Genomic DNA, 25,196 nt, shown 5'->3' with positions numbered 1-25,196 from the left:
GATCTACCCAACTTTTATTATTATTTCTTAGCCAACAGGCTGCAATATATACCAAGATGGTTGCAAGATAACCCACTAGATGAGACCTGGTTAGATATAGAACAGACACTTTGCAATACCATAGAGCTTTCAGACTTACCATTTATTAGCTCAAGCATAAGAAAACATGAAGGCTTCAAAAGTATTAGTATCAGCACCTCTCTGAAAGCATGGTAGGAGTATCTTAAAATGACAGAGTCTTCACTAGTACCATGCAGACGCACACCTATCTGGAACAATCCTGACATTTTGCAAAAGAATAAAATGATGAACCTTCCGGACTGGAAAAATAAAGGAATCCTATACCTGGAACACATATATGTTGGTCTGCAGCTGGTTGATGCGCCGTACCGGCAGCTCCCATTGGAGGCTTCAGGATCCCGCCCAACCCTGCCTCCCCATCGGTCTCTGATGTTGTATTTGTGCCGTTTGTGCTTCTATGTCAAGTTTTTTTTGTATGTTACTCCCCGCTGGGTCTAACTCTGCTATGCCTTATTTTTACCTTACCCCCAATTATCCTCATGTAACTCCCTTTTCATCTATCTATTAAGGTAGCGCGACTCATGTTGCGAATGACCGCAGTCACCAATTCTTGTCATGCGTCTTACCCTTGTATGTCTGATCTCTGAATTGTGTGCACTGAAACTCAATTTCGTTTCTCTGTATGTCCTGCACATGTGGTAGAAATGACAATATAAACGACTTTGTGACTTCATCCCATTTAATAGAATAGTCTCCCAATTTGGAATAGATAAGAATAGCTTTTTACAGGGTATCTGCAGGTTTAAGGGAGCCAAATTTAAGACTTTTTAAGGCCATTTTGACCAAATTTAAGCAATTTTTTTTACTTTAAGCTATAATTTCCAGCTATCGCCTGGAACCGGTGCTAACCATGTTGCCAACGTGGGATAAGCTATCCAGTTACCATTAAACTTTCACATGCCCATGGCGCAAGCTCCCACTAGCTTAACCAGCTAATGTGCTCATTTAAAATAGGCCCCTTTCACAACCAACTGAATGTGTACGGTTCCACTTACGCCAACATCATACACAAAAAATGCTGAACACTAACTAGAAATTTATGAAATTTTTTATAAATAGGACCTTTGGAAACTGTATTTAAGGATTATTTGTCATTTTTAAGGATTTTTAAGGCCTTAAATTTGAAAAAGCAAATTTAAGACTTTTTAAGACTTTTTAAGGACCCGTGGATACCCTGTTTTAAGAATACCACCAAATTAAATCTGTAGGCAAAGAAAATTTTAAGCTCAATAAAGTAGAATTAAAAACACCACCAAGGGTATTAGACTTCTATAATCTCAAACCCCCAAACTACTGTCTAAAGTATATAAGACACTGTCCAAAATAGACGATAGAATAGCAATCCCTATTGAAAAATGGGAGGTGGATCTATCAGTTAGCTTTGACCAGGACTTCTGGTCTCAAACTTGTTTAAAAACTTTTAAAATGATCAGACACTCCAATTTACAATTAATTCAGTACAAAATTCTACACAGAGTACACTATACAGGTCATCGGATGTTCAGGATGGGGTTTGTGTCGTCTGACACCTGTACACACTGCACAAACAACGTTCCTGACAATTACATTCATGCACTGTGGTCCTGTCCACCTGTCCAGGAATTTTGGGGTAGAGTATGTGAAGACCTGTCAAAGTGTCTGAAATGTCATATCCCAACTTCCCCCTCTCTTTGTCTACTGGGAAACCTGGACGATGTCCCGATTGCAACATCTTTGGTTCACGTGGTTCTGACTGCCATATGCATCGCTAAGAAAACTATCCTCTCAAATTGGAAAAATAGAGAAAGTCTCTACATTAACCAGTATAGAAATATTTTGTTAGACCATATAACACTTGATATGGCCTCTGCTTCCACTTCAAATCAATCTCTCTGGGCTCCTTTGATCGGTTCCATCACACAGCGATGACGGGGGACCATTGATATTGTCCTGCGGGATTGTGATCCGGGTGAGGGGGTGGAGGGTCTGAGTTTGGAGTATCTGGATGTTCCCTGGTGGTGGGTTCACTGGGGGTGTCTGGGACTGGGGGGCCATTGCCCCTCTCTGGAGGTGCTTGGGTTGCCTCGGGGGGGGGGGGCTACTGGCAGTTGTGAGTGGGGCCCCTTGGAGGTCTTGGCGGTGGCAATGGGTCACTGCCCGGCAGCTGCATTGCCCCTGGGTGGGTCTGGGTGGGGGCCTGGGGGTGGCCGGCCCTGGGGGGGGATCTGGGCGGGGCCTTGGGGGTCGGGTCCTGACATGTATGCTGCCAGGAAGAAGGCAGGAACAGGCAGCAGTGCCTGACTCGGGTTCAGGGGCCTCGGGTAGACCTTGGCTGCTCTGCTGTTCCATCACAGGGGAGGGGGAAGTCCAGGAGGGGGAGGACCCAACCTTACCTGGATGTTCAATGTCTTATATAATCCAGAAGTTGTGCAAATGAAGGGATGGGCGTAGATATTCTGCTGGGGTGGGGCTGGGTTGGTGCCCTCGGACTCCGTGAGGCCCTGTAATGCTGCTGCTTTGGGCCCTGGCAGGATGGACTGGGGTCTCCATGCCCTGGGTGGTATTTTGACAACAGAGGTGCCTATTGGGCCCAGTGGGGGAGCTGGCTCTCTGGAGGGCTAAGCCCAACCAGCCATTCCTCCCCATCCCCACACATTTCTCTCCTCCTGCTCCCTACATTATCACACAAACATGCACATAGGACCTTGGGGGGTGGACAAGTAAGGGAGTGCGGGTATGGATCCCATTTCCGCATTCCTGTGGCAACCTGCCCCCCAATTTTATTTGCACCCTAAAACACTTCCACCAACGACATTCCACGCAAACACACACTTAGGGCCTTGGGAGTGAGCACATTCAACGGCATTTGGCAGGGGGATTTCTCAGCCTCATCCCAAGTGTCGGTGCCCACTTCCAATTTAAAACTGCACTTAGACACTGAGGGCTATGGGTGCAAGTGGGGTGGTGCGGTGGCATCAGCTGGCATAGGCCAGACGATTCCCGCACTGCCCGCTCACCACAGCCATGGAATACACCTCATCAACACGCACTAACACCAGGCGGAGGGAGACTAGGGGTCTTGGCACACCTCTGTTGTCGCTTGGCTTCCCGGGGCTGGAGGCTAGGAGGGAGATCTGGCCGTCCGGTTGGGGTCTGGGGTGGTGAGTTGCTGTGCTCAGCATTGGGCGGGGGAGCCTGCTCATCAGCACCCCAGCAGAAAGGGTTGAACTCTGGGAACCGGTAATGGTTGTACCCCATGTGCAGCAGTACCGGGACCAGAGTGAATAGGGTGTGTATGGGGAGCATGAGTGGGTGTCCAGCGTGAATTTTTGTAAGTCTTTGGTTGTATGTGTATGTGTGAGCATGAGGGAGGGAGTGTGTGACTGTGTTTGTGTATGACTGTATGTGTCAGGTGGGGTCTTGGACTCCTCCCCTCTCCTGGGACTTCTTGTGCTACTACACATCTTCGCCTACCCTCCCCCTGCCACACCTGGTGTGGAGTGTGGTGCCTTGGTCTGCCTGGGTTGTGGCTCCCAGGTCAGGGAGTTTAAGATTTTTGGAATCTGCCTGACCATTCCCAGTGGCTGCCTGCTGGGATCTGGGTCCCTGGGCTCTGCTGGGTCCCTGGCGGGGGTGGTCGCCCCTAGGTCCCGAGCTTGGCCGGCTAGGGGATGGGAGGCTGCTGGCGGGCCTGTGGGCTTGCCGCCGATATCTCCCGGGACTCTGCCGGCTGTGGCCCCCCGGGGCCATCCTCTGTGACTCTCAAGGAGGCAGGGGCTTTTCTGGTCAGTCTCCCTGGGGTTCCTGTGCTCTGGGGCAGCTCCTGGATCTCTGGGACTTGGAGCTCCTTCCGTCTCCAACACATCTTTAGAGGGCAGATCTGTGGTCCCTCACACTCTCTAGTGGACGCTCCTATAGAGAAACCTTACATAAACAAGCGCGTGTACACACACAGGTGCTCACATGGTGCTCTCATAAGTATGGGCTTTGGCACGTTCAACACGTCTTAAGACTATGGTGGGCACTAAATGCACTGTGATTTATTATCGTGATTCTTCAGTTAAACAATGTTGATTACATATTTCTTCATCAAGTTGATGCAGTGATAGCTTGATCTTGTTGTATTGTTGTTGAGTCCCTTTTTTTTCTTCTCTCTTTCTGCAGGTCTAGAAGCAGACTCTTGTTCATTATTGTTTATTTTTATTTTTGAGTCCTGGATCAAACCATGTGACAATGCTACCGCATCCGCTCTCTCAATTAACCACACTTCTCGTGCATCTGGCCGAGGTGGTGGAACGGGCATGTTAGTTTCCAACAAATGGAAATACAGTCAGTTGCTACCATCACTAAATACAACTCCTTTGAATACCATGCCATCCAGGTAACTGTACCGAAAAAATTGTTTTTGGCTGTCATATATCGCCAACCAGGTAAACTCGGAGACTTTCTTGATGAACTTGACACCCTGCTCTCCTCCATTCCTGAGCACGACTGTCCCACAATGGTCATTGGAGACATGAATATTCACCTGGACAATCCCAGCTCATCAGGCTTCCTGTCACTAATGTCATCATTTGATTTAACACTAGAACAAAGACCTCCAACTCACAAAGCTGGAAAATCACTTGACCTCATTTTCACCAGAAACTGTGCCATAGACACAATCTCTGTCAACCGCTGCATCTTTCCGATCATTAACTCATCGGTTTCAGCTCGACTCTACAAGGGACGTCCACTGCTTCCTCCCCAATGGTCTCATTCTGCCGCAACCTCCGCAATCTGGCACCCAACCACTTCTCCTCTCTTGTTGCCTCCACTCTTCCATCTCCCAGCACATTCTCTGCTCATGAAGTGAACGATGCCACCGAGTCACTCTGCTCCACACTCTGCTCTTGTCTTAACTTGTGTCCTTTAGCCACTAGACCTGCTAGATCCTCTCAGCCGTACCCTTGGCTAAATGACACCCTCCGGTCTCTACGCACCAGTCTTAGAGCTGCGGAACGCAAATGGCGCAAAACAAAAGATCCTGGTGATCAATTGAAATTTCAGGAATTACTGTCCTCATTCTCTGCCAGCATCACTGATGCAAAGTAAGCTTTCTACACTGACAAAAGTCTCAGCTCTACTGACTCTCAGAAACTATTTTCAACATTCAAAACTCTGCTCAGCCCTCCATCTCCACCTCCTACCTCCAATCTATCAGCTGACACCTTTGCCTCATTCTTCACTGACAAAGTAGCGGCTATAAGCAAACAGTTTACTCAACTGGCCACTCCTGAACATTCGCTACCACAAACTCCTTCTATCCCAACCATCTCAGGCCCTACTGCTTCATTTTCCTCTTTTTCTCCTGTCACTGAGAACTGTGTCCACGCTTCTCACGTGCAGCCGCCCTACTACATGCCCACTCGACCCCATTCCGACTAAGCCGTTGCTCCTACAGTCGCCGCAGCAGTCACACAGGTGATCAACGCTTCACTGACTTCTGGTACATTTCCCACCTCTCTCAAGCATGTTCAGGTTAAACCGCTGCTAAAAAAAACATCTCTTCATCCAAATCATGTGGAGAACTACCGACCTATCTCTCTCCTCCCTTTTCTGTCCAAAATCATTGAAAGGGTGGCTTTCAAGCAGATCACAGAATACCTCTCACAAAACTGTCTGCTTGACCCTTACCAATCTGGGTTCAAAAAGGGCCACTCCACTGAAACTGCTCTGTTAGCAGTGACGGGATCCTTAAAAGAAGCTAGAGCAACTGCCAAATCCTCCGTGCTTATCCTGCTCGACTTATCGGCTGCATACGACACTGTCAACCATGGCTTTCTTTTGTCCACACACTCTAGCATGGGCATCACAGAGAAAGCACACGCCTGGTTTGAATTGAACCTCACAGGACGATCATTCAGTGTATATTGGCTTGGACAATCCTCTACCGTGCACCATCTCGCCACGGGAGTCCCCCAGGGCTCTGTACTAGGACTTCTTCTCTTCGCCATATACACCACCTCCCTGGGTGAGATCATTCGATCACATGGCTTCTCCTACCACTGCTATGCAGACGACACCCAGCTCTATCTGTCATTTCCACCGGACGACCACACTGTCTCTGCACGAATATCAAACTGTCTCTCTGACATATCAAAATGGATGAAATCCCACCATCTCCAACTCAACCTCTCTAAAACTGATCTACTTGTCATCCCAGCAAAACCATCCTTACAGCACAATATCTCAATCCAAAATGACTTCCTATCTCTGGCTCCTTCAAAGGCAGTTTGAAATCTGGGTGTTGTGATTGATGAACACCTGGCCTTTTAAGATCATGTTGCCTCTGTTGCTCGTTCATGCCGCTTTGTGCTGTATAACATACGAAAGATCAGACCATGCCTAACACAACATGCCACCCAGCTCCTGGTGCAATCTACTGTCATCTCCCGCCTCGATTACTGCAATGCCCTTCTAACTGGTCTTCCAGGCTGTACTGTGAGACCTCTTCAAATGGTCCAGAACGCAGCGGTGCGTCTGGTCTTCAATCAGCCAAAAAGAGCACACGTCACCCCTCTGTTCATTGAGCTCTACTGGCTACCGCTAGCAGCACGCATCAAGTTCAAATAGCTAACACTAGCATACAAAGTCCAAGACGGTACGGCTCCCATCTACCTGAATCCTCTTGCAAAGGCTTACGTCTCGGCCCGGCCGCTCCGGTCATCACAGGATGGTCGGCTAGCAGTGCCTACACCACGCTCAGGACAATCCAGACTCTTCTCATGCATCGTTCCACAAATGTGGAATGACCTTCCAAGCACTACCAGAACAGGGGCTTCCTTTTTGACTTTCAAGAAACTCCTGAAGACCCTGCTCTTCAGAGAGCATCTTCTAAACTAGCACCCTCCCTGCACCCGTCCCCCCTCTCTACTGTCCACTCCTTGTTCCCTCCTCTCCATGACTGATGTCAAGTTGTTGTTGTTAGCCTCAAGGGCAATATGCCGATTATCACTTGTAAGTCGCTTTGGACAAAAGCGTCTGCTAAATACATAAACATGAACAAACATTTTTACCAAGCAGATCAAATGAATCTACTGACCACAAAAATAGCCTAGCATGCTCTGCGCTGCCCAGCGACGGAGTCACCAGACCAGGGGTTATGAGCGCTGCAGCGGCAGAGTGGGTCAGGCACGAATAAAAGACCAAAATTACCAGAGTATGAACGGACAAGATTGACCGCGTGCTAATTACATATTTTTTGGGTGACACCCCTTTGAGAATGTTCTGCAGGGCACAGCTGCCTGGAGCGCAAGAATAATCAGCACTCTGCACCTCCGCTCAAAAGAATCCCCGCTGCGCTGCGAGTCCATATAAATAATGTAATGTAGGTAGAAACTGGATCTTTTTTTGGACTCCCTCTGGTGTGTTTCAGGGGAGCAACCTCTCAGGAGAACGGGGTTCCCATAGCTCTCCTGTAATTTGAACCCTTCATCCGAGTCCGGATCGGGAAGTAACACTAGCTCCAATCGAGTCTGAAACCACGTGACTGGGACAGATTTTCCATCACGTGATTGGATCTGGACATCCCTGATTACAACATTTAAGCCTGCTTAGTGATATTCTGGTTCTGTATTTGTGTGCGCCCCATTTTTCTCTCTCCCTTTCTGCAGATCTAGAAGCTGATTCTTGTACACGCTTTGCTTATTTTTGTGAACTCTCCCCCCTTTCTCTTTAATTTCCATCTTTGTGTGAGGTAACTTTGTTCTGAATTAATTTATCTGTTACTTGTGTTGATAACTTTTTAAAAATAGTCATTGAAAGCTTTCCATGAGCTAAAACCTCTGAAAGAGGACTGCTGTGTGGCACTTTTCTCTGGACCGCCCTTCTGCTGTTAGAGAGGCGAGATTGGCCATGTGGTGCTGCCTTCTCTTCAGAAAATGACTTAACCAGTAACATGTCTGACAGCCGTGGCATCAGCGTGAGTGCTGTACTTCTGTGTTTAGCCTGGTCTTTCAGGCATCTTCTTGTTCAGGCCAGGCTCGTCATCCACCAATCTCAGCCTCCTGTAGAAGAACAGAAACGTATTTAACATATTTGCATCAGTAATTTCCAAAAGTCCAACTGGACATTCAAATGTGCTTCATATCATGTATGGATGCGGGAGGGGCTAAAACCAGGGTTCCCCACTCTTTTTTGACATGATCGCGTTATTACAACTAGGGCTGGGTGATATTATTTTCATATCAGGATGTATTTTGAAACAAATATGATACGGTTCCTATACCGCTATATCGATTTTATAGTTGTGCAAAGATTGTCTTTCACTATAGGGAGCCTAAGTTTCCTCCCTTTCTGGTCGGCTCACGGGTCCCCGGAAGAACGAAAAAATGGATGCAAGTCAACAGGGCTAAAAGAGCTTTTTACTAATCCTTACGCCCTGGATCGCACGTACGCCGCACTGTAATTTAAAGAGCAAGTCACCCCCTACAAGTAACTTACTTCACTCCCACTTCCTGTTTGAAAAATGCAACAAATGCTGTTGCTTTGCAGACCGAGAGGGCGGAGCCGCTAACAAATACACACACACACAGGCTCACAATGGCATTATGACATCATCATGTACCAGATGACATCATAGCATACCTCTTAGCCAATAGCGGTGGCAAATTTAAATTAGAATACAGTGCAGAATTTTTCCCTGAGGACGGCGCAACACTGACAGTTTTAGGCAGAATATTTGAATTTTAACCAAGATGCACTGAACTGCCAAATTATTGACTACACGTGTCTGTAGCATGATTAGACACTCCTTTATATAGTTTATCAGCAAAAAAATGTGATTTGAGGGTGACTTGCTCTTTAAATGAAAACTAATGATGGGTGTTTTGACCACGCCAGTCACGTACTTTGAGATTTATCAGCTTGTAAATGTTTGTTATTTGAATGACCACACACCAGAAGATTTAACAGATCTTTAAAGAGCAAGTCAACCCCTACCAGAGTCTAACTCCACTCTCACTTCATGTTTGAAAAATGCAACACATGCTGTTGCCTGGCAGACCGAGAGGGAGGAGCCGCTAACAAATACACACACACACAGGCTCACGACAGTATTGTGACATCATAATGTACCAGTCATAGATCATACATCATAGCATACCTCTTGGCCAATAGCGGTGGCAAATTTAAATTAGAATACAGTGCAGAGTTTTTACATGACAACGGCACAACACTGCCAGTTTTAGGCAGAATATTTAAATTTTAACTAAGATGCACTGAAGTGCCAAATTATTGACGACACGTGTCTGCAGCACGATTAGACACTTGTTTATTTAGTTTATCAGCAAAAAAAAAGTTTATTTGGGGGGGTGACTTGGGCCTAGTCCACACGTAGCCGGGGTTTTTAAAAACGAATATCCGCCCCTCCAAAAACTTGCATCCACACCACCTCGTTTAAAAAAACTCTGTCCACACGTACCCGGATAAATACGTTGTTAAGGACATGCCAGACCTGTAGGCGGCAGTACTTCCCCCGTTCTTAACCTCGTCCTTCGTCTGTGGTCTTCCACAAGGAGCAGTAATTCCTCTTGCAAAAACAAACAAGCAGAAAGCGCTTGGACAATTGATAAAGCGAGCGCAGCTCTGAGGGCATCCATGATGTCGGCTAGTGTAAACACAGGTCGCACACGTGATGTCAGCATTTTTTTGTCGTGGAAAGTGACGTTGCGGACCTTAAAACTCCAGTTTTGTCTGTCCACACGCAGACACCCAAAACGGAGAAAACGCAGATCTTCACTTTGGCCGGAGTTTTTAAAAAGATCCGTTTTCGTGTGAAAAAAACTCCGTTTTCGTGTGAATGACAGGCCAAAACGTAGAAAAATATCTACGTTTTGGCAGATCCCCGGCTACGTGTGGACAGGGCCTAGATCTTTAACTGTTTTCTGTTGGTCAGTTATATTGCTGAAATGGACATACAAGTCCTAAAGCTTCCTGCTAGTTTGATTGACAGCAACGGGCAGCTTTCTCCACACAGTTTATGCAAGACTTAAACTCTAAACGGGAGACTGCCAAGAATGCGGGACATGAGTTTCAATTTAGGGGACGTAAGAAAAGTCACAACAACGCAGGACTCTCCCGCTCTGGTCACCATAGTGACGACACGCTACAGCTCTCCGTCAATTAACAGAGAGAGGGAGAAAAACCTCTCACTCCATCTACTGCAATACAGCAGCACTCTTAAACCGCAAGTCGCTAGCTCTGGCCCTTCTTTGGAGGAATAAATCTCAACTTGAGTGTGAAAAATTGGTAAATCTAGCAAACAAAGACAGATGGACAGACTGGGAAGCAGAACTGTTCTAAGCTATTTGATTGGTTGATAGCATCACCTGGAGCGCTGTGAGGGCTGAATGCAGAAACGATCAGATCAGATCAATTTTATTTATAAAGCGCATATTATATGATGGGAGGTCAGAACAAAGTGCTGACAACACGGACTGTAATATTTACATAAAGCCATTTAAAATCCTTAAAGGGACTTTATGGAGTTTTGAATTTTTATGCTTGCGATTGCCCCCTCAGGCCAAAAGTGTAACAGCAGCTTCAATAGTAGGCTCGTGCACGAGGCGCGCATGCTGTACGTGCACACTCCTTAACGAAAATAACAGCTGAGACAGTCGTGCGTGTGTGTGTGTGTGTGTGTGTGTGTGTGTGTGGGGCCCGGAGGACAGAGGACAGGAGAACACACAGCTAATTAATTAAATAATGTGGTTCTGTACCTTTCTCTTCAGCACAGCCGACAAAGGTTTATGATGGGTCAGTCCTCCTGCATGCTCAGATCATTCCCTTCCCTTGCTTGAAAAATTGTTCCAAAATGAAAGTTGACCCCACATCTTTTTTATCTGTGAATTCAATGCCGTTCGGCGAGTCTCAAATAAAAATGTGGGCATTTTACTGTAAAAAATATACCATTAATGTAAAAAATAAACTCTAAATAAACTATGTTCACATCCAGAATCGAACCCAGGTCTTTTGCAAGAGAGTCTGACGTTTTACTAAGTGAGCTAGACTCTAGTAACATTCACAGTATCTGTAACATTTATATCCTTGATGACAGCTGAAACAACGTCAAACCAAAGAACGGTTGGGAGTGAAAATGGCTATTTTGTTGCTAATTAGCAGGAAATATCTAGAAGAAAGTTCTACAGAAAGTAGCTAAGGGTCCTCAGAAATGTAGCTAGCTTTGTCACTAGGCTTTAGGAACAGCGACAAAGTGGCACTACCTCTCTCTCTGCTGCTAAAGCTACGGATAGCAAATGCTACGGGCGATGCCTGAGCGTGAACGCGCATGAAGCAGCCTGCTCGACCCGAGCATCTCTCTTTTTCTGTGATTTTACAGAAAAACAGGCAATCACAGTAAAAATGCCAGGGCTCATTCTACAGGACCAGGGCATTGCAGGAGAACGTATGAAGAAGACATTTATTATTTCTATACATGTTTTGACTGTCACACTTCCATAATGCCCCTTTAAAACAGACAAGATCAAAACACAATTAAAAATTAAAATAAATAAAATTAAATAACCCACACAAGACAGAGTCTCAGACGTGTCAAAAGCTTGCAGATAAAAGTGTGTTTTCAGGGCGGATTTTAATGATGACAGCGAAGTTGCCTGACACACACCCAGTGGTAGGGCGTTCCACAGTGCAGATACACATATTGAGAACGCTCGTTCTCCCCTGAGCTTCTTCCTCGACCTCGGGACCTCTAACAGTAGTCGGTCCGCTGACCTGAGGCTCCGGGACGGTTCATAAAAGGAAAGAAGCTCAGAGAGACATGGTGGGGCAAGACCGTTCAGTGATTTAAAAACAAAAATTTAAATTTTAAATTTCACTCTGAAAGTCACTGGCAGCCAGTGGTGGGAGGCCAAGTAGGTGTTCTGTGATCCCGCCTTTGTGGTCGGGTCAGCTCTCTGGCAGCAGCCTGCTGCACCATTTGGAGATGCTTGAGGAAATGAAAGCAGACCAGCGCTGCAGCCCGACAACCACCGAACGCAGCTGAAAACAGAAATTCACGCCTACAAAGTTTACCCGTTTGTATTTATTCACATGGAGGAAAATAATGTTCCAGGACGACTCAAACATTTCCAGGACATTTTCCATGACTGGAAAATTGGCCTACCATTTTCCAGGTTTTCCAGGATGTGCAGGAACCCTGAAAATAGTCTCTCAAAGGTACCTACATGCATTAGGACTATGGCTGCACAATATATCGTAAATATATCGTTATCGCGATAGCAACATACACAATATGCATATCGCAAAAACAGATAAATATCGCAATGAATGGTCAGCTCAAATGTTTGCTACACATAATTCATTCTGTCATTCCAACGGAAGCATGATGTTTTTTTAACAAATCAAACAGAGCTCTTCACCCATTTGGCCAATTGGGTGCACCCAAGGTCATAGGTCAGACGCTCGCCCCCGAGGCGGACGGCAGTTAATTTTGATGGCTAGCAAACACCTGAGTTAGCTTTGTTCTGCTTTTCCCGGGATCCACTGACCACCTTTTCTTGTTTGCTTTTTCCCTTTCCTCACATCTTTTGCTTTCCTCATTTTTATGATTTTTGTTTTTCTTTGCGTTTGATTATTTTAGTTCCTGAGTTTTTATTTATCGCAAGTAATATCGTCATTGCAATATCAATCACTGTTATCGAATATCTCAGGCTTTCCTAATATCGCGCAGCCCTAATTAGGACCATGAAAATGACGGGCGAGGACAAACTCCTGTAGTTCTTTATGTATTTATGAAATTCACTAGTCCAGAGCGAATCAAAACACGTCAATAACTTGAAGTTATTGACGTGTTTTGTGGCCAAAGGCTTTTGTATATTCGTAATGCTTCCTCCCTTGATGAAATATCTTCTTTGTAATTATTCCAAGTTACCTTGTTGTCATGCTTTTTTGTAAAATATAACCAAACTTTCGAGCATTTGTGCCGCTTAGACGCCATATTTCCTGCTTCCAGAAGCTACGCAATGTGCTCGGTGACGTCATTCGCGTCAACTGGAATTGATAAAGGCAATCGTTTGCAAAAGTATCGAACGATTCCTAGGAATTTAAACAATGGGAACCAGTTCTCAACAAGAAGCAGTTTTCGATTCCCAATGTTTCACTTCACACATCCCTTTGACACCACAAATTATGGCTTTTTTATAGCACAACTGTGTGTGTGTGTGTGTGTGTGTGTGTGTGTGTGTGTGTGTGGTGGGGGGTCTTATGATTTGTTTACTTACATCATCAGACTGCGGTTAGAGTCTCTGGGCATCTTGGGAGGTCACCGACTCTCTCTAGCTTTTCTGGATGTAGTTCTGCACTTTTCTGGTTAAAACAAACAAGCATATGATGTTTATTATGTATAAATGTTTATAGCACACTCCTGTGGTTCTCAGTTAACATCAGTGGGCCCCTGGTGCTGTGGAAACTCTGGACACCTATATATGATGCTTACTAGCAGTGGACTGGTGTGAGCGTAACCACCTTCACTTGAACACCAGTAAAACAAAGGAAATGGTGAATGACTTCCAGAGAAACACTCCTCACCAGTAAACATCCAGGGAGCAGATATTAAGTACCTTTAAGTACCTGGGTGTTCACCTCCACAGCAAACTGAACTGGTACCAAAACACAGATACTCTGTACTAGAAGGGCCAAAGCCACCTCCACCTCCTGAGGTCCTTTGGAGTTAACTCCTAGCTGCTACTACCTTGGGGGTGGGGGGGTGGGGGGTGGGGGGGGTAAAAGTCTAGAGAAGGTATATAAATACAAAGCTTGTGACAGTGTGGGCGTCCTGTCACAGTGTCCCGATTGATGATGCGCCCTGGCTAATTGGCCAGTGGGATGTCCCTTTGGCTGACTGGTTAGAGCGTATGACTCTCACCCGGGAGTCTGGGGATCGAATCCCGCCCGGGCCCTCGTTTATCCACCTTGCCACATTTGGCGTTATTGGCAGGATCCATGTAGTACTGTCAAGTAGGTCCATGGATGTGAAGTTTGTGGCACCCTGCGCGGGAGCACGAGGACGTGGGGTGACTGGTTAGAGTGTATGACACTCACCTGGGAGTCTGGGGATCGAATCCCGCCCGGCCCTCATTTCTACACCTTGCCACATCATTTTCCCCTCTGGGAAGGTAGTCATTTTCCGATCCATCTAAAAGTCCCATTAGTTGTCACACACACACTGATGTGTGAGTGAAATTTGTTCTCCGCATTTGACCCATCCCCTGGGGGAGCGGTGAGCTGCAGGCACGGCCGCGCTCGGGAACCATTTGGTGGTTTAACCCCCCAATCCCACCCCTTAATGCTGAGTGTCAAGCAGGGAGGCGTTGGGTCCCATTTTTTCAAAGTCTTTGGTTTGACCCGATCAGGAATCGAACCCTGATCTCCCAGTCGCAGGGCAGACACTCTACCACTAGGCCACTGAGCTGGTTTCGAAGACGGTATTAAAATTTTTCATATCGTTACATTTTTTTGGTCAACCTTTTTTCCTCTACACTGCTACTTTATTCTGAAAGCATTTACGTTAACCATTTTCCACATCGCAGTTTGTTGTTGTCAGAAAATACAGAAGCCGCCACTCTGAGTGTCCCTAACAGCACATCATGACTTTACCATAAAGACGATTGTGTTTTCTTAACAGCCCATAAGATCCTTTACTTCCCATCCACGGAGACAAGCCTGAGAGAAAAGACAAAGCCAACAATCCCTACATGTTCACTCTGCTTCCAAATGTGAAGAAACACATAATGAAGAGAAGCAGAAGAATGAAATGACTGTTTACCTGGTTTCTTAGGCATCTTCTGAAGAGAAATGACCAGCGGGCTCCTCCTGTTTCTAGTTTAACAACCTACAAAGAGCACAAACACTAAGAACACCAACACTGCAAGCTGGCTTTAGAGGTTTCAACACAACGTGTGAATGACTAGGGCAACAAAAATCAGACCTGATGCAAAAAATAATGAAAATGAAGCCTTTTAAGTTACATCTCCACATAATAAAAGTAAAGTTTAGGTTTTACAGAAAACCACTAAATGACTCAGACAACTTGGAAAATCTTCAGCCATGTGCGAGGTAAAAAGCAAGACGAACCGGGTCCGTTGTGTGTGCTCTGAGGCCAAACAAGTACCAATAATAGCAATCTAGCGAGACCGCGGACACTGTATGACCTCAGGTAACATCTTAGCTACAACTAGACGCTTTAAATTGTTCTTTGGTGTTTTTAAATATAGGAGGGACTTGTTTTTAAATGTTAATATCGGGTGTTCCAGTCAGACCCGTTGCCTGCTGTGACACAAAATGGGTCACGTAGAGGAACTCAGTGACCCATCAAATAGTTCTGTGGTAAAAAGCCACCTTATTGGAAAATCGAAACATTTACATACAACTCGACCGTGTAGCAGAAGCCCATCTAAATTCAGAGCGGGTTCAATGAGTGAGTGGCTAAGCGTGACTAAGGGTGACACGTGGTGGGAAAATGTCGCCGATAGAGCTGAAATTTCACGACGTCAACACAAACACAAAACCTGGCGGGACCATCACAGATTGGGTTTCCTTAAGTCTGGGTCACTGGCATGGTTTGATGAATCCCAGGAGAACAGTACAGGCCTTACTGATATGTTCCCACGGCGAAGTTGGTTTGGAGCCGTTACGCTGTTATGTCAGGCCTAAAACATACAGCTAGGGGTGGGTTGTATGGCAAAACGTAGGGCTGGACAATATATAATAAATATATCGTTATCGCGATATCAGCTTGCACACAGATAAATATCACAATGAATGGTCAGCTCAAATGTTTGCTACACATAACGCATTCTGTCAGTCAGACGGAAGCATGATGGTTTTTTTTAACAAATCAAATAGAGCTCTTCACCCATTTGGCCAATTGGGTCGGTTCTCATGGGTCAGAGTCCCGCCCCCGAGGCAGACAGCCCTTAATTTTGATGGTTAGCAAACACCTGAGTTAGCTTCGTTAGCTCTTTTTGCCGATTCTGCTTTTCCCGGGATCCAGTGAGTCCCTTTTCTTTTTCATTTCTTTTTCCCTTTCCTCACATCTTTTGCTTTTCTCCTTTTAACGATTTATTGAATTTCTTTGTTTTTGATTATTTTTGTTCCCGAGTTAAGTTTTTATTTGTCGCAAGTAATATCGTCATCGCAATATTAATCATTATCGAATATTGTAGGTTTTCCTTATATCGTGCAGCCCTAGCAAAAAGAAATCAATTTATTTTTACAGTAACGTCCCCATCAAGATTTTATCACCATCTAATTTTAGCTGGTTTATTCCAACCATTGTTGAATAATGCAAATACACTACGTGAAAACGCATCAATAAAAAAAAAAAAATTTTAAATTGCCGGTACTTCCTTGTATATATGTCGATGGTGCCAACACATGGTAGTTTATGTTTATGTTTATGTGCTTAGCAGACGCTTTTATCCAAAGCGACTTACAATTTTTTTTAACATATAGGGCATGTTGTGGTCTGTGGGGGAAACCGGAGCACCCGGAGAAAACCCACGCATGCATGGGGAGAACACGCAACTCCACGCAGAAAGGCCGCAGCCGAGTTTCGAACCTGCGACCTTCGTGTTGCGAGGCAACAGTGCTAACCACTGTACCACCATGCAGCATGGTAGTAACATTAATGTCTGAAAACTGCTGGTAATTAACTTAGCACGTTGAGATTTCTTCTGTAATGGAAAGTGCATTAAAAATAAAACGTGTTAGTATTATGATTGTATTAGAGCCCTGCACGGGCCTAAAATCTGAGCCCGTGTCGGGCCCGGCCCGAGGGGGTGGAGCCCCAGCCCGACCCGGTCCGAAAAGTTTTTCAGGATTCTCTGGCCCGACCCGAGCACGACTTTTTATTTAACCTTTCATAATGTTTTAGCGTGATAGAATGCTCAGCATTCTGATTATCTGTGTAAGCGTTCTGCAGTAAAACGAAAGAAAGAAAAACAGCATCAATGCAGCTTTTTTTTCTAACATCGAGCGTATTTTTCGAGCGGCAGATGAAATTTACAAACACTATATTAATTGGATGCGTTTGTAAATTTAATCTGCTCTGAAAAGGCGCTCTTGTGCAATTAGAAAAAAAGCAGCGTTCTAATTTTCTAACTGCAGAGCGGCAGATTAAATAAACGCCCCCAGTTAATGTAGCGTTTGTAAATTTAATCTGCCGCTCTGAAAATACGCTCTCCAGTTAAAAAAAAAAAACAGCAATGAATGCTGAATCTTTTTAACTGCAGAGGGAATTTATTCACAGAAAAACAGAATGCTGCCATTTTCATGAGAATAAACGAATGGTTTCTGACATCAAAGTGGACATAAAATGGCGTATTAGAACAGGGGCACATGTTTCAGTCAGCAGTTAGAGAATTCGTTTATATCGGCGCGTTTATAAACCACACACATCTTAACTGAGCTAACGGGTGCCGGTGCGTGAGAAGCAGGCAGGTAATGCTGCGTTCAAGTGTTTTTTATGAATTTGATTAAAAATGAAGGTGCCCGGTCCGTGTCCGAGGTAATTACACAGTCGTTGGCCCGAAGCTGACACCCAGGCAGAGGGTGCCTCCTCCCCTTGACTGTAAACACCAACACCCAGTCTCTTTCTGTAGCAAGTAGAGGTTGACCAATATTGGTTTTTCAAGTGATGATACGATGGCAATATTTAGGAGTCATGGTCAGCCGATGGTCCATGGCCAATATCTATAGAATTTCCACCTTATTTTCATGCTAAAATCAGTTGATGCACAATATTTCTGAAGCTGAATCGGTTTTAAGTGAATTCACTTTGTGCACTGCTCGATGTCAAAGTCAGACACAGAAAGTTATGTAGATGTTATTAATAAATACTAAAGTACATTTAAATCAAATTCTAATTTCACCGGCCGCTTGTTAAAGACACTAGCCTGAGGCAAATTTCCTTTCAATGACAAGTGTTAAAAGTAATAATACCACAGCTGGCAAAATGGTTGGATTTCCATGGCTGGATTTTAAAAACACAATGTTTAATATTTTTACTTGTTTATTATCAAATTCTGTGTATCACCTTCACAAACTTGTCCTTTTCATTAACAATCATCACCAAATTCTATTCAAAATATTCCTTTAAGCTTAAAATGTCACATTTTTATACACATAAACTGTGGTCAACGCGCCATCTTGAAATATAGCTGTTTAAGACATGTTGCATTTTTGCTTTGACGTGAAAATTCTCTTCCTCCCTCTAAACGTTGTGAATAAGTGGCAGCTGGTTCTCTCCCTGGCAGCCGTGCTGGTGTGGGGAAATTCTTCTCCCTCCCCGTGGGTTGCCTGCCCTGCTCAAACGACATGGAGCACAGCAGCGAGAGGACAGCAGCTGCAAGTGACTGATCAATCCGGTTCTACACATATTCACAGGACACAAACAGAAAGCTCTCTGATCCCCGAGAGAGATGCTGCAGGATTAAATGTGATGGCTAAACCATCCAAACTACATGAGTGGACGGTAGAGAGGGGGGACGGGTGCAGGGAGGGTGCTGGTTGAGAAGATGCTCTCTGAAGAGCAGGGTCTTCAGGAGTTTCTTGAAAGTCAAAAAGGAAGCTCCTGTTCTGGTAGTCCTTGGAAGGTCATTCCACATTTGTGGAACGATGCATGAGAAGAGTCTGGATTGTCCTGAGCGTGGTGTAGGCACTGCTAGCTGACGATCCTGTGATGACCGGAGCGGCCGGGCCGAGACGTAAGCCTTTGCAAGAGGATTCAGGTAGATGGGAGCCGTACCATCTCGGACTTTGTATGCTAGTGTTAGCAGTTTGAATTTGATGCGTGCTGCTAGCGGTAGCCAGTGGAGCTCAATGAACAGAGGGGTGACGTGTGCTGTTTTTGGCTGATTGAAGACCAGACGCACCGCTGCGTTCTGGACCATTTGAAGAGGTCTCACAGTACAGCCTGGAAGACCAGTTAGAAGGGCGTTGCAGTAATCAAGGTGGGAGATGACAGTAGATTGCACCAGGAGCTGGGTGGCATGTTGTGCTGGGTGTGGTCTGATCTTTCGTATGTTATACAGCACAAAGCGGCATGAACGAGCAACAGAGGCAACATGATCTTTAAAGGTCAGGTGTTCATCAATCACAACACCCAGATTTCAAACTGCCTTTGAAGGAGCCAGAGACAGGAAGTCACATGACTGGAGTATTGTGGGTACCCCTGAATTTGGACACAAGCAGTCAGGCTCAGAGTGCATCACACATCTAAAACTGTCCAGTTCACTTCTCCATCCTCAATCATTTTGAGATCAAATCTGACAATTTTACGATCTTGTCAACATATTCAAATTTTATTTCACCTCGCGTATCTCCGCCCGGTGTAATAATCTCAACCATTCAGCACACAAAGCCATCCGGTACAATCCTGTACATTTAGAAAGACTATTTTCTACTCCAAACATGAAGAAATCCCAAAGCAAAGTACAAACCACAAAGTCCTCATTTATCAGCCTACAGATCTGAGCGGAAGTTGTGCACTGGAACAATTTTATGAATTGTGTGTTTAGCATTGTGTACTAGTGCATAGAAATTTTCCTAAATATAAGAGCAGCACTGACCATGCACACAAACAGCATCTAGTGGTAGAATAGGGGAACCCGTGGTCTCAGCCATTACACGTGTTACTCAACTACAAGTTGTTTTACCCAGTAAACTATTTGGGTGGGAAATCAGCTTTATTGCATAAGATGTGTTAGACCCTATAAAAGACATGTGTGACCAATGGGAATATGGCATTGTAGTATGGCGGATTTCGCAGAGCGTGCACCCTGAAGGGAACGTGTCCTCCATTAGCGTACTGATCTGATTCCTGAAGGTGATCCTTCTGGAGCTATGCCATGATATGGGACCCTTTATGTGGAGCGATAGACAAGCCACACAAATCCAATTCCAGTCCATATTCAATTACAGACCACTACAAGACCCCCCAGAACCTTCTCTGCTCCCCAACATACACACGTTGCCAAGGTAACCAAACTGAACGATCACTCAGAAGAAGCTTCACTCTGTCAACATTTCCAGTCAACAAAACTAACTTCAATTAGTACATGCAAACAACTCCTTCAATCTAAACTGTATTTATTTTTGTCTGAGATTTACAACCTCTGCTTCCTCAGCCAGCACCTCAATCTCACCGTCAATACTTTGTTTCCCAAGAACACAGGAATCCCCTCCTGAGCCGAGGACGTAGTGTGTCCAAATATGGTCAATTGAGGGCATTTCTTTATGTGAATGACTGAACAAACACGAGCCACTGGGTATGCGCAGGTGGAATTTATCAACAGACGATTGCGTGAATGCGTACGAGCGGCCAGCGCATGTTTCACAATTCAGGATTTTGGCTGTTCATGCGAACATTCGGATGGAATAAAGGACAGTTCCTATTAACGTTTGATAAATGAGACCCCTGGTTTGAAGTGTTCAACATGGAAGAACTTGACTCTCCCACACAGCTCTGACATCAACACCATCGAGCATCTTTCGAATGAGCTGGAACGGAGACCAGTCTCTTCCAACAGTGCCTACAGAAAAAAAATGGGCAGATTTCCACAGAAAAACAACAAAAAGCCTTCAAAGATTTGATATAACAGTTGCAAACAAGACCAAACTCCATACTCCAGAGTATCAATCTGAATACAACAGATTAGGGATGTAAGAAAATGTCGATTATGGCAATATATTGTGATATTTTCCCCATTGATATTATATCAATATTCAAAGGCTGTGTATCGAAAATATCGATATCGCAATATATCGTGATATTTTTTCTTGCGAAAATGTATCGATATTCAAAAGTCGTGTATCTAATTTTTGGAAGAATTTACATGGAAACATTTGTGTATTTTCTTTTCTTGTGGTGCAATTCAAACGCCGACCACTAGTAGGCAGCAGTGTGTAATGGGTTTTGTTTCTACCATTGAAATGTAAATCCCTCTGTTATGGTTAAACATGTTAAGTATCAGTTTGGACTGTTTATTGAATTTTCCTATAATTAATTTAGTCTAAAAAATCGCCAGTATCGTCTGACTGAATGTATCGCAATATATCGTGATGTATTGTATCGTCTCCCCTGCATTGTAATACGTATTGTATCGCCAGAATTACACCAATACACATCCCCACAACAGATTCAGATCGGGCAACGGTCAAACCTGTGTCCATGTAGCACGGCACTGACTCATAACCTCACAGCAGAGAATTCAGAATATTTTAAATCTACATTTGCAGGTAGAGAACCGTCAGTGAAGACAGTAACTTAGTAAATCAAAAGCACTACGCCAAGGCTAGTCTGCTCTGCTGAATATTGACGTCAACACACTCTTTGCCCAACGCAAAAATGAATCATATCACAGTTAAAATGTCAGTTTTGTTTTGAGTTGTTTATTAAAAGCCTTCAAATGAAAAGCAACTTAAAAGTGAACAAAAATAATACAGGAGCGGTCTGAAGATCCTACTATCGCAAGAAATTTTAACACAAAATGAAAAATAAAATAACCCCCCCCCCCAACTAAAAAAAGATCACACTGAAATTTTTGAGTTTTTGCCAACAAGTGCCGCAAATCCTAAGAGTCTTGTACGTCCTCTCGCAACAAGTTTTATCAGAGAACTCCTGAACTGATTATTAAATGGTAACGATGGTTCTATAATAACTCAACAAGCTTACTTTGAATAGATTTAACATTTGAATTTGAATGAAATCCCTTTGTTTGAAAATTATATGGGCTGGATATCTGAAACATCCTACAGAAGCCATGGTCTACCCGTGTAAAAAGATTCACATCACAGTGCAGCTTGGGTGGTAAACAGCAGGCTGTTGCGTCACAGTGAAATAGCATCAACACCTTTGCTGCTAAACATTTTAAAGAGAACCTGAACAGTTAAACAGGCTAAGAAAAGTAAAAGTTATCAAAACCCAAGAAGAACCATGAAGATGGATTAGTATGTTTTTAGTGACCGGGCAAAATCTTCCAGAAAGTCTCAGGAGAACGCAAAGCAATCCGCCATAGACGAGGTGGGTGTAAAGCGCCATGTGTGTCAGCAGACGACGACAACGGTGACGATCTTGTCATAGTCTAAACCTGAAAAGAGAGCACACCACACATGTCAAGGAGCGCGTTTTACTCAGGGTCCGCGCAAGTTTGGCTGATTTTAAAGCAGAAAAGTTGGAGGATCTTAGCAGCTACGCCTGATGATTAGGTGTTGATTTGATGGCTGAAGCAGACCTGGAGGTATTTTACTGATTTAACGGATGGAAGTGATAAAAGCTATGACTGTATCTCAACTCAGGTCTCAATGACTTCAACAAACATTTGTATGCTTTAAGCTACTTTTAATAATCAGATGTTTCATTTGGTCTCACCTTGTGTTGCGCTCTCTTTTTAATAACCTGGGAAGCGAGATGATGGCGGCGGCGGGGGAGGCACTCTCTCCGACAACACAGCCCTGGGCCGAGGAGCTGCGTACGCAGGAGCCCTGGACACTGGAGACAGCCGAGAACGCTCATAGGAGTACCCATTACCAGTGGAAGGCGTAGTCGGAATCAGCACCCTTCTGATTGGACTCCGGTCCCTGACTGTATACGGTGAAGGAGCAGGGAGAGGCTGCCGCTCATACGGGTCAAGAGACCGGACTCCGACACGCGGTCTAGCCAGAGTAGGCATAGGTGGCGGAGGAGGGGGAATGGCACTCCTGTCATCGTAGCTCACAGAGGCGTAACGGGGTCTGTACTTTTCATAGTAATCCAACCCCGGATAGGAAGCTCTGTCCCCATAGCCACGGTCGGCAAAGGGAGCTCGTCTCGGTGGAGGGGGTGGCGGCGGAAGGGGAGGAGGAGGAGAATACGCAGACATGCGACTTCTGTACGGGGGATCGTGTCTTGGTGCTGGATAGGGAGGCATATAATAGCCTCCTCTACCTGGAGGCGGATATTCTTCCTCCTCATAACCCCCCCTTGGTCTGCTTTTTGATACCTGAACGTGAATGCGCTTTCCTAAGAGAAAGAAAAAAACTGTTGGCCCTCAGTCTAAAAGCCTTTAAAAAACACGAATAATGGTGGAAGACTCACCCTTGAACTCAATGTTGTCCAAGCCCTGCAGAGCATCCATGGCCTCGTCGTGATTGGGCATGTGCACAAAGGCAAAGTTCTTAACAATCGAACACTCACTGACTGTGCCGTACTCCTCAAACAGCTCTCGCAGCTCGTTGTCGTAGCCCTTCTCAACGTTGGCTATATGGAGCTTGACCGGAGCCTGGTTCTTCCCTCTGCTGGGCTCCACATTGATCGGTCTGCCATCCAGCTTATGGAGATGGAGCTCACGAATGGCTTTGGTCGCAGATTTGCGGTCTTCCATGTGGACGAATGCATAATTTTTGTACTTGGCACATTCGGTCACAGTGCCGTACTTTGCAAAGAGGGATTCAATGTCATCCTTCTCAGTGTTCTGAGAAAGATTCCCAATGAAAATCTTCACCATTTTTACTCCACTTTCCTGGAAAATAAATAAAATGATGAGTCCGGGCAAGTAAACACAATCAGTTACATGGTGTCCTATTGGTTTAGGTTTGTTTCCTACAAAACGGGTTGTCCTCCAATCTTTCTTTTAACAAATTGTATTTTAAGTAAATAACTTAAAAGAAAAATGTTGATGCATCTGTCTTTTGGTCCACTGTAGCAGTGCACATTCACACTGATGGCGGAAAAATTACGTGTGTAGAAAGAAAATTACACGAACCTGATTTTGTTACTTTGTGACAAAAATACCCTGAAATTAGTACGTATATGAGCAATAATTAGTACATTTTGGCAGGTTTAACACACCGTGTAGACTGGATTTCTAGAAAGACTTTTGAGCGTCTGGACACGGTCTTCACCGGGGAACACATTTCAACGTAACACCATAGCACGCAAAATGGAAAGCTTTTGATTGAAACGCCAATAAATACAAAACAATTATGTTTATTTACAACTTTATTTTCTCTATCATTTAAACGGAATAATGTTTGGTACAAAACACGAATAAGGCGAAATTTCTAAACATTATCGAAGTCATTTGTTAGCACTTCCTGGCTACTGAGAAGCTAACGCTGGCGGCCAAGCACGCCATTCAACCGCACCGGTCAATAGAATAAAGCCTGTTATAACTATCAACGAATAACTATGCACGGATTAAAGGTAAATCAAAGACATCGAAAATCAGAAGAATAACTCAATCAAACTCACTGTGAAAATAGCAAAACAGCAAAGTCAAAGAAAGCAACTCCGTCTAAGAGATGTCGCTAATACGACAGGCGGTATGCGCACATGTAAACACCTGATTGGACGGCAAACATGTCAATCAATAGTAGCTGGACGGTGATTGGTTGATTTGTGACCACAACGAAAAGGCTGGCTCTGTGCTGTGAGGAGTTTCCTGTTGAAAAAGAAAGCTCGGGTTTACTTTGCTGTTTTTCTTACAAAGGTCAGTGAAATCAATAAAGTTATGTAGCTCAAAAGAATGCTAGAAGAACTCCATGTATGTTTTACTTTTAAATGTTTCCCCGAAATCTTCTCCCCCGTCTCATCCTGTTTAAAATCAATCACTTCTTTTTTCCCCACATTTCATTTTTATGTTTATTAATCAGCCTTAATTTGACCCTTATTTCTAATCGCCAGCTGACCTGTAGTTTTTCTGTGAAGAAAAAGTCAGGGTGATCAGAGCAATGAAAACATTCAAACCTCTCAGATGTCAATCCTCCTAGCCTAGAAATCTAGACATACAGTAGCAGGTCGGTATTGCCACGCTCCACTGGATCCTCAGCACTGAACACTGCAGATCAGAACAGTCTTGTGCCTTGCCAATCACAGCGCTCTATCGGTTTGGTGGGCGGGTTTGAAACAGCTTTGGCAGGATACCACAGAAAAGCGCCACAACCTCTGTTGTTCTGGCGGGGAATTGCTTTGCAACACTTTGCTGCCTGCACAGAAGTTCACATGTGAAAACATTTGTGACGGTCTGTGTGTCCAAGGCCGGATTAGAATATGGGCAAACTGGGCACAGGCCCAGGGGCCCACAGCCACAAGGGGGCCC

At 44.7% G+C, this 25,196-nt stretch overlaps 1 protein-coding gene across 2 annotated transcripts; it reads right to left on the bottom strand.

Annotated features, from left to right (window-relative positions):
• Positions 1-7,968: 7,968 nt before the first annotated feature.
• LOC107384785 (RNA-binding protein 4.1) lies at positions 7,969-24,462 on the bottom strand. 2 transcript variants are annotated; one of them, XR_008560518.2, is made up of 7 exons: positions 24,350-24,462; positions 23,195-23,618; positions 22,490-23,119; positions 14,885-14,950; positions 14,716-14,781; positions 13,341-13,425; positions 7,969-8,108 (listed from the first exon to the last, which is right to left on the bottom strand). XR_008560518.2 is itself a non-coding variant. In XM_015958237.3 (4 exons), the coding sequence occupies exons 2-3, from the start codon at positions 23,601-23,603 to the stop codon at positions 22,509-22,511; spliced, it is 1,020 nt and encodes a 339-aa protein (XP_015813723.1). In that variant the 5' UTR covers positions 23,604-23,618; positions 24,350-24,462; the 3' UTR covers positions 21,491-22,208; positions 22,490-22,508. The 2 variants fall into 2 exon arrangements, 1 of the variants encoding a protein (XP_015813723.1); XM_015958237.3 differs by lacking the exons at positions 7,969-8,108; positions 13,341-13,425; positions 14,716-14,781; positions 14,885-14,950 and adding an exon at positions 21,491-22,208.
• Positions 24,463-25,196: the final 734 nt, after the last annotated feature.

The sequence above is a fragment of the Nothobranchius furzeri genome, chromosome 3 (genome assembly GCF_043380555.1).
Source record: "Nothobranchius furzeri strain GRZ-AD chromosome 3, NfurGRZ-RIMD1, whole genome shotgun sequence".
Classification (NCBI taxonomy): Eukaryota; Metazoa; Chordata; class Actinopteri; order Cyprinodontiformes; family Nothobranchiidae; genus Nothobranchius; species Nothobranchius furzeri.
The sequence above is the reverse complement of the archived record's forward strand: the minus strand, read 5'-3'. Positions and strand labels throughout refer to the sequence as shown.